General features: G+C 47.4%; 1 protein-coding gene across 2 annotated transcripts in view; it reads right to left on the reverse strand.

Moving 5' to 3' along the window:
• Positions 1-9,059: 9,059 nt before the first annotated feature.
• The window catches only part of LOC146177770 ((3R)-3-hydroxyacyl-CoA dehydrogenase-like), an 8,002-nt gene continuing 3,208 nt past the window's right edge, over positions 9,060-13,853 (reverse strand). The window contains exons 2-4 of one of the 2 annotated variants that reach the window (XM_084581290.1): positions 13,475-13,478; positions 11,597-11,782; positions 9,060-9,673 (exon numbers count right to left, since the gene is read on the reverse strand). In XM_084581290.1, coding sequence (XP_084437416.1) covers positions 9,257-9,673; positions 11,597-11,782; positions 13,475-13,478 — 607 coding nt within the window. In that variant the 3' untranslated portion in view covers positions 9,060-9,256. The remainder of the gene's footprint in view (positions 9,674-11,596; positions 11,783-13,474; positions 13,479-13,853) is intronic. The other variant, XM_084581291.1, reaches the window with a different exon arrangement.

Genomic DNA, 13,853 nt, shown 5'->3' on the forward strand with positions numbered 1-13,853 from the left:
CAGCCAAAGGAACTATTTGTTACATTCTTTATTAAGGAGAGTCAGACAACATAATTCAAATTGATGGAAATTGATATCCGGCGTAAGATCCTTCTGCTCCTGGAACTCAGCAACGCTTAGACCACGTGAGCGTCTTTGACGGCATAAAAGATTCAACATTGAATTAATGTTGAATACGTGCTTCATCGGCCGAAAATACTCTTTCGTACGTGCATGCTCTACACCAAAAAGACCAAGTATCTACGTTGCTGTGTTGACGATCCACCCGTGCATGATAGCGGCTATCTCACCTGTGTGGTTTGTTCCTGCCCTCATTAGACCCTTGCCAGTTGCTACTGCAGGTATGTTTTTTTTCACACGTGACTTCAGCCGCAGCCGTTCACACTCCCGATCATTCACACCAAGCAAAGCGGACCGACACCGGCAACACGAAGCTTACCGGAGAAATCGATGATTTGGGCAAACACAACCTTCCGCATGTCACAAGCAAATAGGGCAAGGCAATGAGAGATCAGATCTACAGGTGTGGTCATTAAAATGCCGGGCACGTTTCTAGTCATAGCAATATTCCCCCGTCTTCCGTAGTGAATATACGAAGGTTAGTTGGATCCTTACGTGCGCGTGCGCACCAGCGGCATATACAAAGTTGTTCCTGACATTCGCTAGATTACTCGTGATAAAATATTTTATTGCCGATGTGTGGATCCTCATTATTATGACCGGCCCTGCTAGCTCTACGTCCACAATTACAGCGTCTTAATCATTCAACACCCTACTAATGACCGCAACTTGCTACATAACCATCTGCATTACTACCACTATCAGTGGAGCATGATTATTTTATCACTCCACCATCAAGCACGACTACTCGATTGACTGCCCTACCCTACCATTTCTTCAGAAATTCGTCTTCATCTTCATCATCATCAGCCTGATTATACCCACTGCAGGGTTGTCTTCTCCCATTTTCCCCCAATTAACCCGGTACTAGGCTAGGTGCATCCACTTGTCCCCTTAAGCTTCTTAACCAAATCCGCCTCCCCCCCCCCCCTACTTTCTGCCTCCCTCCCTGCTGCGCTTGCCTACCCAGGGAGTTCAGTTTGTTACCCTAAGTGACCATCGGTTACCTTCTATTTGCACTAAATGCCCACCTAACTTTCTGCCGCCACCTGCTCTGCGTCTGCAGAGCCTCGCGACTGGGTCTCAAGGGTTAAACTTCTGTTGCCGTTGCAGGTGTTTTAATGTCACGAAGCCTAGCTAACACTGGCTGGTCATGATGTCCCTACACGTGTTCATAGCCATGTGATCATGATGTAATTGGGGCTTGTTTCTGTGAAATCTTACTTGTCAAAAATAGGCAATAACAAAAACAGAGGCCCGTCGTCGAGTAGTCGTTCAGCGTGCTCTGCTGGGGATCGGAAGGATACTCGTTAGATTGGCAGTACACAGATTTGCTTTTTATGGTGCCCTTTTTATTTAGGCCCATGGAACGAAATTCCATGCGCGTGTGTGGTGCGCAAAATCTCTGCGTGAGATCTGTCAATGCTTCTTTTAGGCGTTGCACCGGTGCACGAGATTCCACGAGATGTGTGCTCTTTGTCTAGCGTCCCAAACATCTGCAATATTGCAATCTGAACGCGCGCAAACGAACGCCACGCTACAGGAGCCATGGTTTCTCCGGTACATTTGCCGGAGAAAGTGTGACAGATACGGCACCTTTCCTTGCCTGTAAACCAATTATAGTTACGTATGGCACTGCGGCTGGTACACGGCGGCAGTGATCCACGAGTCCAAAACGGTAAACGGGCTCACAGGTAAAGCCCGAAGCGTAACACAGGCAGAGGAGGTCGCCATCGCGTCGGCAGCAACACCCTCTGATTCCAAAACAATCATAACGGACACGCGAGGGGCGTGTAGGAACTTTCAACAGCGCTGGGTCCCATACCTGGCATACCGGCTAATAAAAAACAGCTCGGACCTGGCCTACCGACTACTGCAAAACAGCTAGTACGTGGAAAGCCCATCCCGCCGCTTCATAGTCTGGGGGCTCCGGCTCAATCTGGGCTAGGAGGAAGCGCGGCAGCAGATGCCGCCGCCCGCGCGCTTTCTAACCGGGCAACCTCGTCTCCTTCCTCCTCAGAAGAATTCACACCAGCCTACACTTTCAGAGACATTACGAAGCTGTACCAAAACCGACACAATATTTACCGCCACCCGTGTAAATGGTTAACAAGAGCGGAGGAACGCGTGTTTCTTCGCCTCCTTAGGAATAACATGATGTGCGCGGCGTCACTTAAACGCAGTGCCTTCTTTTTCACATGGTGTGGGCGTGCCCCTCCAACCCTGCCTTTGCACCAAATCCAAACACCACCCGGAGGACTGGGAGGCGACCCTACTCGCCTGCTCAGACCTGAAAGCCCGAAAGGCCTTGGTAAAGCGAGCAGTGGCGGCAGCGGAAGCCACTGGGGTCCCGTACTAGGGACTCCAGCTAGTGTTTGTGAGGGGAAGGGCACTAAGCCTGACCCCAGAGCAACCTTTATGTAACTCTATATTTTTATTAAACGTATTCACCACCACCATCACTACCTGCAATGAATACTGATTTAAGGTAAATTATAAGAGAGGTAGAGTAGACTTTTACCATTCTCCTCTTAAGAGACACTTTAGAGACCTTGTTTCTACGCCATCCTGAAGCAGAAAACACTTGCTGGTGGTTAATTGTGGTTAACCAAGTGGTGTTGCCAAAGCAACTTGCTTGCCTACGCTAAGTATTCGCTTGTGATTAGGCGTTGTCTCTGGTTGCCTCAGAGGCACCGAACTTGAAGCGTCGTCTTCGATCGTCATCACAGATTCACTTTTTGAAGCTAAGCGAGCTCGTCTAGCCGCGTCGTCTTTACGACGCATATCTTGTTCTTTTTTTTTTCGAAAAGTTTGCCACAAGGAAGTTGAGAAAGGGGAAATGGGATGCAGGAGATAGAAAGTTAAAAGAAGGAGTGAAGTCCAGTTGCGCTTATGTATTCCAGAAGGTTGGCAGTGTAGCGATTGTCCATTGCCCATTTCTCATAATCACAATCGCGATTGCACCGCAGGCCCACCTTCATGATTATCCGTTGCCTAATGTGAGTCGTTGATGGACACGTCCACAACAAGTGACGCACATCGCAGACGTCAGGTGGGGTGTCACAGTGAGGACACCTGTCAGTCACTGGTAGATCTTTTTCCCGCTAACGATGTCGAACAGATGGGGTCAGAGCCGCCCCTGCCCGGATCCGGCGCACTGTTACCTCCTCCTGCCGAGTTAGACTACGGGGGAGAGGGTGCGAACAAGGAGGAATGAGAGCGCGGGTTCGCTGGCGCAGAACTTGCGAGTCGGAAACGTGGGACAGGAACGGATCTGGGGGAAGAGGGGAAGGTAGCAAATCGCCTGATGTGTTTATGTGCGTCATAGCATCCGCTTGAATATTATGTGGATCGCGAGCGTGGCCGCGAATCCAGTGTATGCGCACAGGACATGGGTACTTTGAGCAGAGCAAATGTATGGACTGTGTTATTTGGAATGTACGTCGAACGGCCTTCAGCTGTTTAAGGGCAGTGGGAGAGTCTGTGTAAAGATGAACTGCATTGAAAGTAGGAACTGGCGGAAGGGAATGTACGGCATTGTAAATGGCTTTAAGTTCCAGTGCCAGAGAGGTGCACGCATCCGCGGTATATTTCACGTGAGTGTTGAGATGCGGATGAGAGGGACTATACACAGAAGTAACTCCTCGCTCTGCGGTATGTGATGCATCGGTATATAATATGCACCCTTCAGGCAGATGCGCGGATGATAACTACGGGGAAGAAATGGGGCTATTGTCTGTGAGCTGGCAGTACGACCATGGAGGTAGTGTCTTTAAATGATGTAGTTGTAAAGACTGTTTGCGAGCTCTATTTGCCATCCGCTGATCAACGAGTTCAGAGAGCGTATTTAGCTGGGCGTACTCCTGAAGTACTGGTATGGGTGTTAGGCGGGGAAGTATGTTATTGCACCCATAGCCTCACGATTGACGGCATCAAGGGAGTCCCACTGTCTGCGGGTGAGACGTTGAAACTTTGCCTGGTAGATTATACGCGGCTGGAGGACAGAGCGAACAAGCTGGCGGGCCGTGTGAGCACGGGCGCCGCCAGAGCGCATAGCTATGTGACGAATCAAACCTAGAGTAGCGTGAGCGGTCTTACGGATGGCTGTCAGCCACGGGATGCCAGTCCCAGAGGAATGAAGAAGAAGACCAAGAATGTGAACGGTTTGTGCCTGAGGAATCATAAAATTTATAGTGGGAGCTTTCCGTAAGCCAGCTTTATTTCCAATGCGAATGAAACGGGATTTTGTATGCGAAAGAGTTAGACCCAAAGGAGGGAGGCGAAATGTCAATATATCCAGCGCACGCTGGAGGGCAGCCTGATGGACAGACGTATCTGGGTGACAGCACCATAAGGTTATATCATCGGCATACGCAAGCACGCGTATAGAAGGGATGGCCTCTAGGGCTCGAACAAGTGGAATGAAGGCCACATTAAATAATGTAGGGGCGAGAACGGAGCCCTGGGGCACTCCTCTGTTTGAGGGGAAGTGACCAAAGGGCTTTCCATGGACACGCACACTGAACGTTCTATTTGTTGGAAAGGCGTGAATGACGAGGAGAAACCTGTGAGGGAGACCAAGAGTTTGTAGGGAGGCAAGAATGGCTGAGTGAAGGATGTTATCATATGCCTTTGTTATATCTGTGGCAATCACAGTTCTAACAAGATGACTGTGCAGAGAGTAGTGAAGCACGTCAGCAGCCAAAGTAGCAAGACCGTCCTCCGTTCCTATTTGTGGCCGGAAGCCAATTTGGGATTCTGGATAACAATCATGGGATTCTAACCACCACGATAAGCGAGTGGCGAGAATATTTTCGTAAATCTTGCAGATTGTTGGCGTCAGGGAAATTGGACGAAGGGCCGAGAGAGATACTGGAGGATGACTTGACTTCGGTATTGGAACAACAATAGAATGCTTCCACTCGTCCGGCATGGCACCAGAATGCCACACGTCATTGAATGCATCAAGCAGGGCCTGCAAAGCAGACCCTTCCAAGTTGCGGAATAAGGAGTTAGGTATGCCGTCGTGCACGGGAGCAGAGTTAGATTTGAGGCGGTCAATGGAGGCCAGCAGCTCTGACATGGTTAGGTCAGAAGTAATCGCATCGGGGGGTTCGGTAACCGGGAAGCAAGGCGGAGAAGTCGAGGTGGAATCATAGTGGGGAAGAAACTGTCTGGCCGCCTGTTTTGCAAATGTGTCCTCATCTACATTCATCGCAAGGCGAATGTTCTCTGTGTAATCAGAAACTTGAGAAGAGCGCTCCATGGCTTGAAACACTCGCCATAGTTGTCGATTACTCTGCTTGGAGGACAGGCGCTCACACTATGAAGCCCAACGTTGCCTTCCTAGACGCTTTTCATACCGCCTCGCACGTGCGGTAGCCCGGTGAAGAGAGGGGATAGCCGATGGGTCATCGGGGTTACGAGCAGCATAATGATCTGACTGTTGACGCAGAGCCCAAAGATTCAGGAGGTTGATGTCCGGGTTTGGCTCGTCTTCACTGACAGTGGTGGTACTCGTGTGGGACGCAATAACAGCAGAGAGAATAGAGGATGCAGATGATGGGATGAAATCAGATAAGCGATTGTCTGCGCGTACGGAGTCCCACTTTGTTATTCGTACGCTATGGAGTATTTTACGTATCCGCGAAGGAGTGAGAGAGATAAAGATAGGACTGTGATCACTACCCCATGTATCTGGTTCAACAGCCCAACGAGGGCTACCAGGGCCTAACCACCAAGTCAAATAGGTGAATAAGGCCCACCTCGTAGACGGGTAGATGTATGCGGGTGATTTAAAAGATGAAGAGTTATCTGAAAAGCTGCCCTGGATGTGTGCACCCCTGGGAGAATCCGATGGGTAACTCCACGAGGTGTGTGCGCCCTTGAAGTCTCCACCAACTAGAATAGGGATACCCGAGTAGGTAGAACACAGAAAACGAACCCATCCAAGATTAGGAGATGCGGAACCAGGACGGCCATAAAAGGAAACTAGTATAAGTGGCGTGCGTATAGGCTTAACTAGGAGAGCTACCACCTCTTGGCGTGTGTTACACCACCGTGAAAGGTCGATCGGTGTGTGGGGAACTGAAGTGTGAATGTAAATTGCAGATTTACCTGGGCTGAGGGAAGAGGTGATACAACGGCGATCAGGAATGGAAGGTGAATGGTAAGCGCAGAATTCTGAAAGGCGAGGAAGTGAGTTATGCTCTTGAAGTAAGGAGGCCCACGCCTACAGCTTTTTGTCGTGAAGACGGATGTTCACATCAGAGGCCGTATTCGCAAAGCCTCGACAATTCCACTGCACCACCAGACACAGTGCATTATCCATTGCGAGGCCGAAGAGATTCTACGATGAGGGAAGTCACCTGCTCCATAAGGGCTAATATTTTATCCACTGTCGGGGTATTCGGGGTTAACGGGTTGTCTGCACGTGATTGTGGTTTGATGCTTATTGGAGGTGATTCGTCTGAAATCTTATCACGAGGTATTATACTTCTTCGAGAGGGGTGAGAGCGACCCTGTTCTCGGAGCTGGGTGAGTTCGTCTAGACGTTGGCGAGCCTCTGCATTGGCATTGTCTAAAACAGCGTCTTCATCTGCGGCATTCACATGTGATTGGTGCACTGGTCGTTTTGGTGTACCATTTGATCCACGATGGTGAGCCGCTTGTGCTTATGAACGATGCTGGGAAGACGTATGATGAGCAGATGGGTCAAGTAAAGGAAGTTCAGGGAAGCCGGTTTCGTCACATGTAAGAGCAGCGAAGAGATTACTTGTAGGAATATCTGCTTTTCCAGGCGGCTTGCGCGACGGCCTCGTTCGCTTCTTCTTTGGACAAACGGGGGAGCGCGTGTCATGATCCGCCGATTTGCATAGGGCACAAAGCGCTATTGGTTCATTCATGTCGGCCGTTTGGTGCGCTCTTCTTCGCTCTCTTCGGCACGCTGTCTTCAACTTGTTTTGTTCCGACGACGAAATCCGGCTTCTTTCAGTCTAGCCGACTCATCGCTCTCAATAATGGCTCATCTCCCGCTAGGCCGAACCGTATATATACACCCACTGCCACATCTCCTCTTCTGTACCGCACGTGCGCACAACAGGCGAAGCGAGCGACAGCAACTCTGCAGCTGCCATCTGCTCGGCATGCCGACATCTGCGGTGGTTGCTAGGCAACAGCTCAAGGTGAGAGTGCGACCACGGCCATCACGCCTTCACGCGACGAGGCGAACTGGAAAAATAAGCTTGGCCTTTGCGTAGAAACGAAAACATGAATGATTTTGCAGCTTTCCAGAAGAAGCTAAAGTGCTCACGCGCCACGTGCCTTCTGTAAAAAAAAGGCCTAAATGGTCAACTGCATTTTTCAGTCCTGCTTTATTGTAGGTATGCTGCATGAACTGGTGGAATACTGTAACAGAATAATTTCTTTTTTTTCTTTATTCCGGCTGGCACCGCCAGCGAAAACACAGTAGCGTCATCATGATCTTATAAAAGGTTTAGTCTCGGTATCTTATGATCTTAGGTACAAACCAAGGAATCGCTTCGGTGTGTCAAGTTCACTTTTAAGCGCACCCAAGGCTAAACCGGGGCTTAATTAGCCTAGCAAAAAGTATTGCTTTCTGTAGTATGCAGTGGTGAACTGGTGTTTTACCACGTGCCTGACTATTTTACTAATTTTACTACTGTGTGCACTATGCCCTGCCATATTGGTAATTCCACTGCTATATACTGTCTACGAAGGCCTTAGTTTTCTACTGTTTCCACAATATTGACACTGTCACTTCATAACTCTTCCAACCAAGGGCCTGGCTGTGCACTGTTCCCTCCATTATTGGTAATCCAACGCAATGACACAGCCATTGATGGCCACCGCTAATGAGCGTTCCCCCAGTATCGGCTGCATTTCTACAAGTTGGCAGCACTAGACCGTGACTTGCCATTGATCCCGCAATATTTCCTTCAGTTACGGGGTAATAAGTGCATAATCCGTGATAAATTTATTATTACGTTTTTGTTAGGTCGAACCGTATGCGGCTGATGAGCGATAAGAGGTTTGGCGTCTGTAATTATATGTGACTGAAGCATAAAATGCAGATAACTAATGCAACAAGACTTTAAATCTAATCAATAAACGGCTTTAGAAAGTTTCCACAAATTCAAAGGCAGCAGTCACATGCATGCGCGACCCGGAGGAAATGAGTCAATTATGCCTTAGCCAAGCGGATAATAAAGACATGTATTCTCTACCGCAACGGTGCTGGCATTAGTTGCACTTTGCCTGATTTCTGATCACAAACATACGAAAATTTCAAAGAGAACGTCACATTTTCCAGTCAAATTGGTATGCTTGTCTGGTGCCAGTATCTTGAAAACATCACCAAAGTCATTCACTACCGCTGAAACGGCGTCTGTGGAATAAACCCAAACTTACCGGGCTTAATATTTGCATGCAACACGATTGGCTCAATGACGTCACGCACAGTTTAATTAGGTACAGGAAGCAAAACAATTACATCGGAATCACACGTGACGCGCGTACAAAATATGCGGCTGGCTTCATGTTTGCAGGCAGCCATGTGGTTAAGATTCCACTCTCGGCCTAACTTATGCCATTTGGTAGCGCATACTACATTCTTGTATTCTTCTTCAGCTTTTTGCATCCTTCCAGCCATTTGCAACCTCGTAAATTCTTGATTCCTGTGTTTAATCTGCTTTTGCGTAATCTTATGTACTTGCCGGTGCATTTATGCTATCGTGAGTTTAGTTTTTAAAAATTCGTGCGAAAGTTAATGTCAATTCAACAACGCATTCTTTCTCCCACTAATGCATAAGGAAGAATTTGATTAACGGAGTTAATTATGCTGGTTTTTCCCAGCAGTTGGCATTATTTTCATGATTTATTTTATGTTGTAAGAAAACTCATAAACAAAATATTTTTCTTCATTGTATATAATTTCATAATTATATTTCTGTCCATTGCTACTTTTTTCATTGTCGACTACCCTTCCCCTCTAATGTATCCTGAGAGTGAAGTAAGGAAAGTGATGCGTTTACAAGGTGCAGTAACATTATATAAAAAGAAAACTTCATAACTGTGGTGCCTTGACTAGAGCGCGACATTCATAGAAAAGCATACGTCACATCCAGAGTCCACCACTGACAACCATGGACGAGCCTGTGATGTAAGAGCTTGATTTAGGCGAGCACAGAAACACGATGGCTTCGGCGATTTCTTGTGGCTTGGCGGTCCTTTTAAGCGGCGTCCTTGATATAGCAGTGGACCTCATATCTTCTCCCAATGCAGCTGTTAGTGGAGTGTCGGTCCATGACGGTATTACGGTATTACATCGAATGTCGTGAGCCGCCAGTTCTCTAGCTGTAACCTTAGTCAAAGCCTCAATACCCGCCTTAGAAGCGGCGTATGCACTAAATCCGGCAGTGCAAACCTCGGCCAAAGTGCTGGAGACGTTTACAATGGCTCCACCCCCTTCGGGCAGTTTTTCTTTCCAACGAAGCATTTCCTGACTGGCTGCACGAGTCACCAAAAACGTGCCCTGAAAAAGATGTCCGAAAAAAAGGAACTCGATATCAAAGAAACTCAATCAAAAACTCAATCGATTTCGCAAGAAAAGTGACATGTGATACGAATTGCCGCACTCGTGCTTATGTCTGAAAAAATTGTAGATACTAAATAGTCAAAAAATAGCTGTTACAAGCACGGCTGATATAACGGTTCGTACAGGGCAATGTCTGTTGAATGCCTTTCGCCTTGCCTGCATGTGCAAGCAATTTCTCGCATATCTGCAGTGAGTTCGGATGAAGCATTTGTTTTTCAGAAATCTAACATAGAAACGTTCGACTAGCTAGGGAGTCACGTGAAATTGATTGGCATCTACATTGGTTATCGACACTAGATGGTTGTTGTGTTTTTGAGTCAGGCTTTATTAGGAAACGAGATAAAAAATGATGATATACGTAAATGCATCTGGAGGAAGCCGTTAGAGATGGTGACAAGGGGAGAAATTATTGAGTGAGCCGATGGATAAGGCAGCGTAGATGCCGGCCTCAGCGGTTACGTCTGAGAAGTGCAGAGGATTAGAATATCGGCCCTAATGGGGCAATGCACTCAGAATGTGCCTATGCGTCCTACGCAGGGGAATATTTTCAGTCTGCCAAATTTTATTTAAAAAAGAAGTGTATACAATCTCGAGAAAATTGAGCGCTGTGTTTGCATTGTATTTTCTGCCCTTTATATCCTAATAAAGCAGAAGCCACTTCAGCCTAGACAAGAGGGTCGTTTGCTATACTATTAGTTAGATCTGAATTCGAGAAGGCACAAAATGGAAAAAGTTCGGGGCAATAAGAAATAATCGAAATTGCATCCGTTATTTTTTCTCATCATCATCATCATCAGCCTGACTATACCCACTGCAGAAATATCCCCATATTTCTTCACTTAAACCGGTTTTGTGCTAGCTGCATCCACTTGACCCCCGCGAACTTCTTAACCTCATCTACCCACCTAACTTTCTGCTGCCCCCTGCTACGCTTTCCTTCCTTTGGAATCCAGTTTGTTACCCTGAGCGACTATCGGTTATCCTCTCTTCGCACTACATGTCCTACCCATGCCCATTTCTTCTTCTTTAATTCCACTAGAATGTCGGTAACTTGAGTTATTTTTGCTCAGTGTCACATAATTTTGGGAGAAATGGCATGCACTGCGACTCGTACTATCCGTTTACTGTAGTGTTCATCAAGCAGATAGTCTGACAGGTAGCGTTATTGCCAGTGAGATGCAATTCATGAAAATCTCTAATATGGCGTGCATATTGTCGCCATGGGCAGATACAGGCAAGAATGCTTTCTTAGTATACCACATCTGCCTGTACGTGCCGGGGTAGCTGAAAATACGATTTCCATATAAGCAGAGTAAAGAAACTTGTGTACCACTAAACAATCAAAAACGCTCTGCACGCAGCTGGTGAGCAGGAATCTTACATTTAACAAATTCGAAGTGTATAACTGAATATTGGGGCAAGCTTTACCCTATCTGCCTTTCGTTGCGGGGAACATCTGGCGTCCGGCTTGCATTAAATAAGGCCTCCTGCTTTGCAGCTCACACGTCAGGAAGTCCCCGACAACCATACACATCTATGCATTAATGATTCCTGTTAATTCTTTATAATAGAACCATCTGCAAAAGCAAAATGGTCACGAGAATTACAAGGAGATTCTTGTATAAATGATTTTTGTATAAGTAACATTTCCAACATTCAATCGTCGGGCTTCAAAGAGGCTGTAAAGAATGTCGTGCTTATATTGTTTTACTTCCTCAGCTGCTCAAATGGCGCCAAAAAGGCTCTAAAAGAGTCTTGTTTTCGTTATTCAAAAAATATTCAAAACGTGGTCACCCATTATAGCCAAAAGCACGAATCGCTTAGAGGACAAATATAAAGAACTTATGATTTCTATCTTACCTTCAGATTAATTCTGATGACTTCATCAAATATATCGTCGTTACAGTCAGGTATAGGCGAGAAAGTACATGTTCCTGCACAGTTGACGACAATACTGAGAGGCTGCTGAAATGTGGTGCGGATGTTCCGGAAAAGTGTGTCCACAGACGACGGCTCACCGACGTCAACATGCATCGCGCAGTGCTTCTGGTCGCCTGCGCAAATAAAAAAGCATCCTGTTTACTGCACGTGGCAGTTACTTTCGAAAGTCTCAGATGAAACTAGCGAGACTTTTGTAAAACAGTGTACAGTCGGAAAACAAAACTTAATAAAGTGCACAGGTTTGTAACCGCACGCCCAAGAAAGCTTTTCAATAAGCATTTGTGCATCAAGACCGCTCATATCTTAGAGCACCAACTAAAACATGAAGATATGTAGTCCATCAGTGCATCAGTGTGGTCCATCAGTCGTTGAATGCAGCAAACCGCGGCATGTCTCAAGCGTCTATCTATAAACAAATTTGATTGGCATTCAGTATCATTAGTCAATAATATCAAATAAACCAGCGATGCGCTAGGTAATGTCGGAAGTTAAAACTATTTTTCAGGTGATTTACACGATTTACAATGCCTAAGCGGTGGTATTGGCCCCAACAGCGGTCGGTAGGCTGAATGTCAGATGTTAGGCCTCTCTCGGTAAGGCTGCTTTCTAATTTGGCGACCTTCAGTGGTTATAGCGCGAAGTGTATCTGCAGTAATCTCACACATTGAAGACACCGGTATCTCCACCTGCAATCACATTACAGAGACCTGGCCGCATTAGGGAGGAGCTAGTAATCAGGGGACTGAAGCGAAGAATACGAAAAGACAGCCATGACAACGCTTCAAGCTATTAATCTGGTCGCAGACAAGTTATACTGATATGCTTAGCACAAATATGCCCACTTGGGGATAACTGCTGAGATTAATACAATACCCCGCCTTGCATAGCTTAACGCGCAAGAAATTCTTCCCTTAGGGGCGGCAGTGGCGCCCTTTGGCTCACCCTCACTAATGGTGTTTTCGGCGGACGGCACTCGTGGAGCACTGTTCTCCAGCAAGCACTGGCCTAACAAACAAACATCGCCAACAATCGCAACATTTCGCAGCATGCGCCAGCGTCTCTAGTTAGCACTAGTTCTATACACCATTTGTAGGAACGTAGGATAGCCTCCGAGACCTATATGAGTCTCGGGAGCTATGCAGGACTGCACACAAAACTCCACGAGTGCCGTCAGTCGAAGACACCTTATGAAAATCGGCTTCCTTCTCATTATAAGGGTATTGCGGTACACCTCCACGTAGTTGGAGAAAGGAATAAGGGAGTGTAGTGTCTCACACGTGCTTACTCTCGGTGATGGTGGGATTTATCTAGCTGTTATTTCGGAGCAATTTGCCCATCAGACTGCGCTGTTTATGCTCCTTTTGACCGTGTTGTGCAAGTAATTTTCAATATCCCACAACAAAACCATATCCTACGTGCAGTGGCTTGCATTCAGGGTCTCGCCGTGGGAGCTCGTAGCCACCGCCCCAATATGCAACTAGCAAAATGTCAACCTACCGCTCCGCTTTGCTATACACTTGAAGTTTTAGCTGTCCTTCGCTGGAGACTTTCGGCAGCACGGTACCTCTTGTGTTCAAGTCTTATAGCAAGGAACTGCTTGCAATGGTTTGATTCCAGTCATCTTCGTGGAAGCAGTGTTCAAGGAGAATGTCGATGCGAGGGAACGTCAGTTCGCGCGCGGCCTAGCGCCAAAGCAGAGGGGCATTGTCGGGTTAATCCCCCCTCGATTCCCGGAACTTGACGTGTATGCCCCTGCGTGTCGCCGTTCGAAGGAGGGTGCCTCGAAGCGACAGAAACGGCCCTTAATCACTCCCGTGGCGGTAGCGGGTATCGGTCAGCGAAGACGACAGAAGCCGACGGGGCTGACGAGTCGGCGCCTGGCGCTCAGACGGCGGGGCATTGTTTAGGTACTCCCCTTCGAGTGCCTGAATGAGTAGCGGAAGCCCATCCGTCTCTCGTTCGAAGGAATGCGCCGCAAAGCGTCGGCAGCGTCTCTTAATCACTCCCGTGTCGGAAGCTTAATCACTCCTGTGTGGAAGGGAAGGAGACAGGCGTCGTCGGCGGATCGTCAGACGGGTTAGGAGTGTAGATGCGTAGGAACGAACATCTTCGCGAGTTCTCACAGGGTCCAGTTTACCATAAACTAAAAAAAAAAAAGAAAAAGAAAAGGAGCTCC

This window comes from Amblyomma maculatum, chromosome 10, assembly GCF_055883805.1.
Source record: "Amblyomma maculatum isolate TAMU_Amacu chromosome 10, ASM5588380v1, whole genome shotgun sequence".
In the NCBI taxonomy this organism is placed as follows: Eukaryota; Metazoa; Arthropoda; class Arachnida; order Ixodida; family Ixodidae; genus Amblyomma; species Amblyomma maculatum.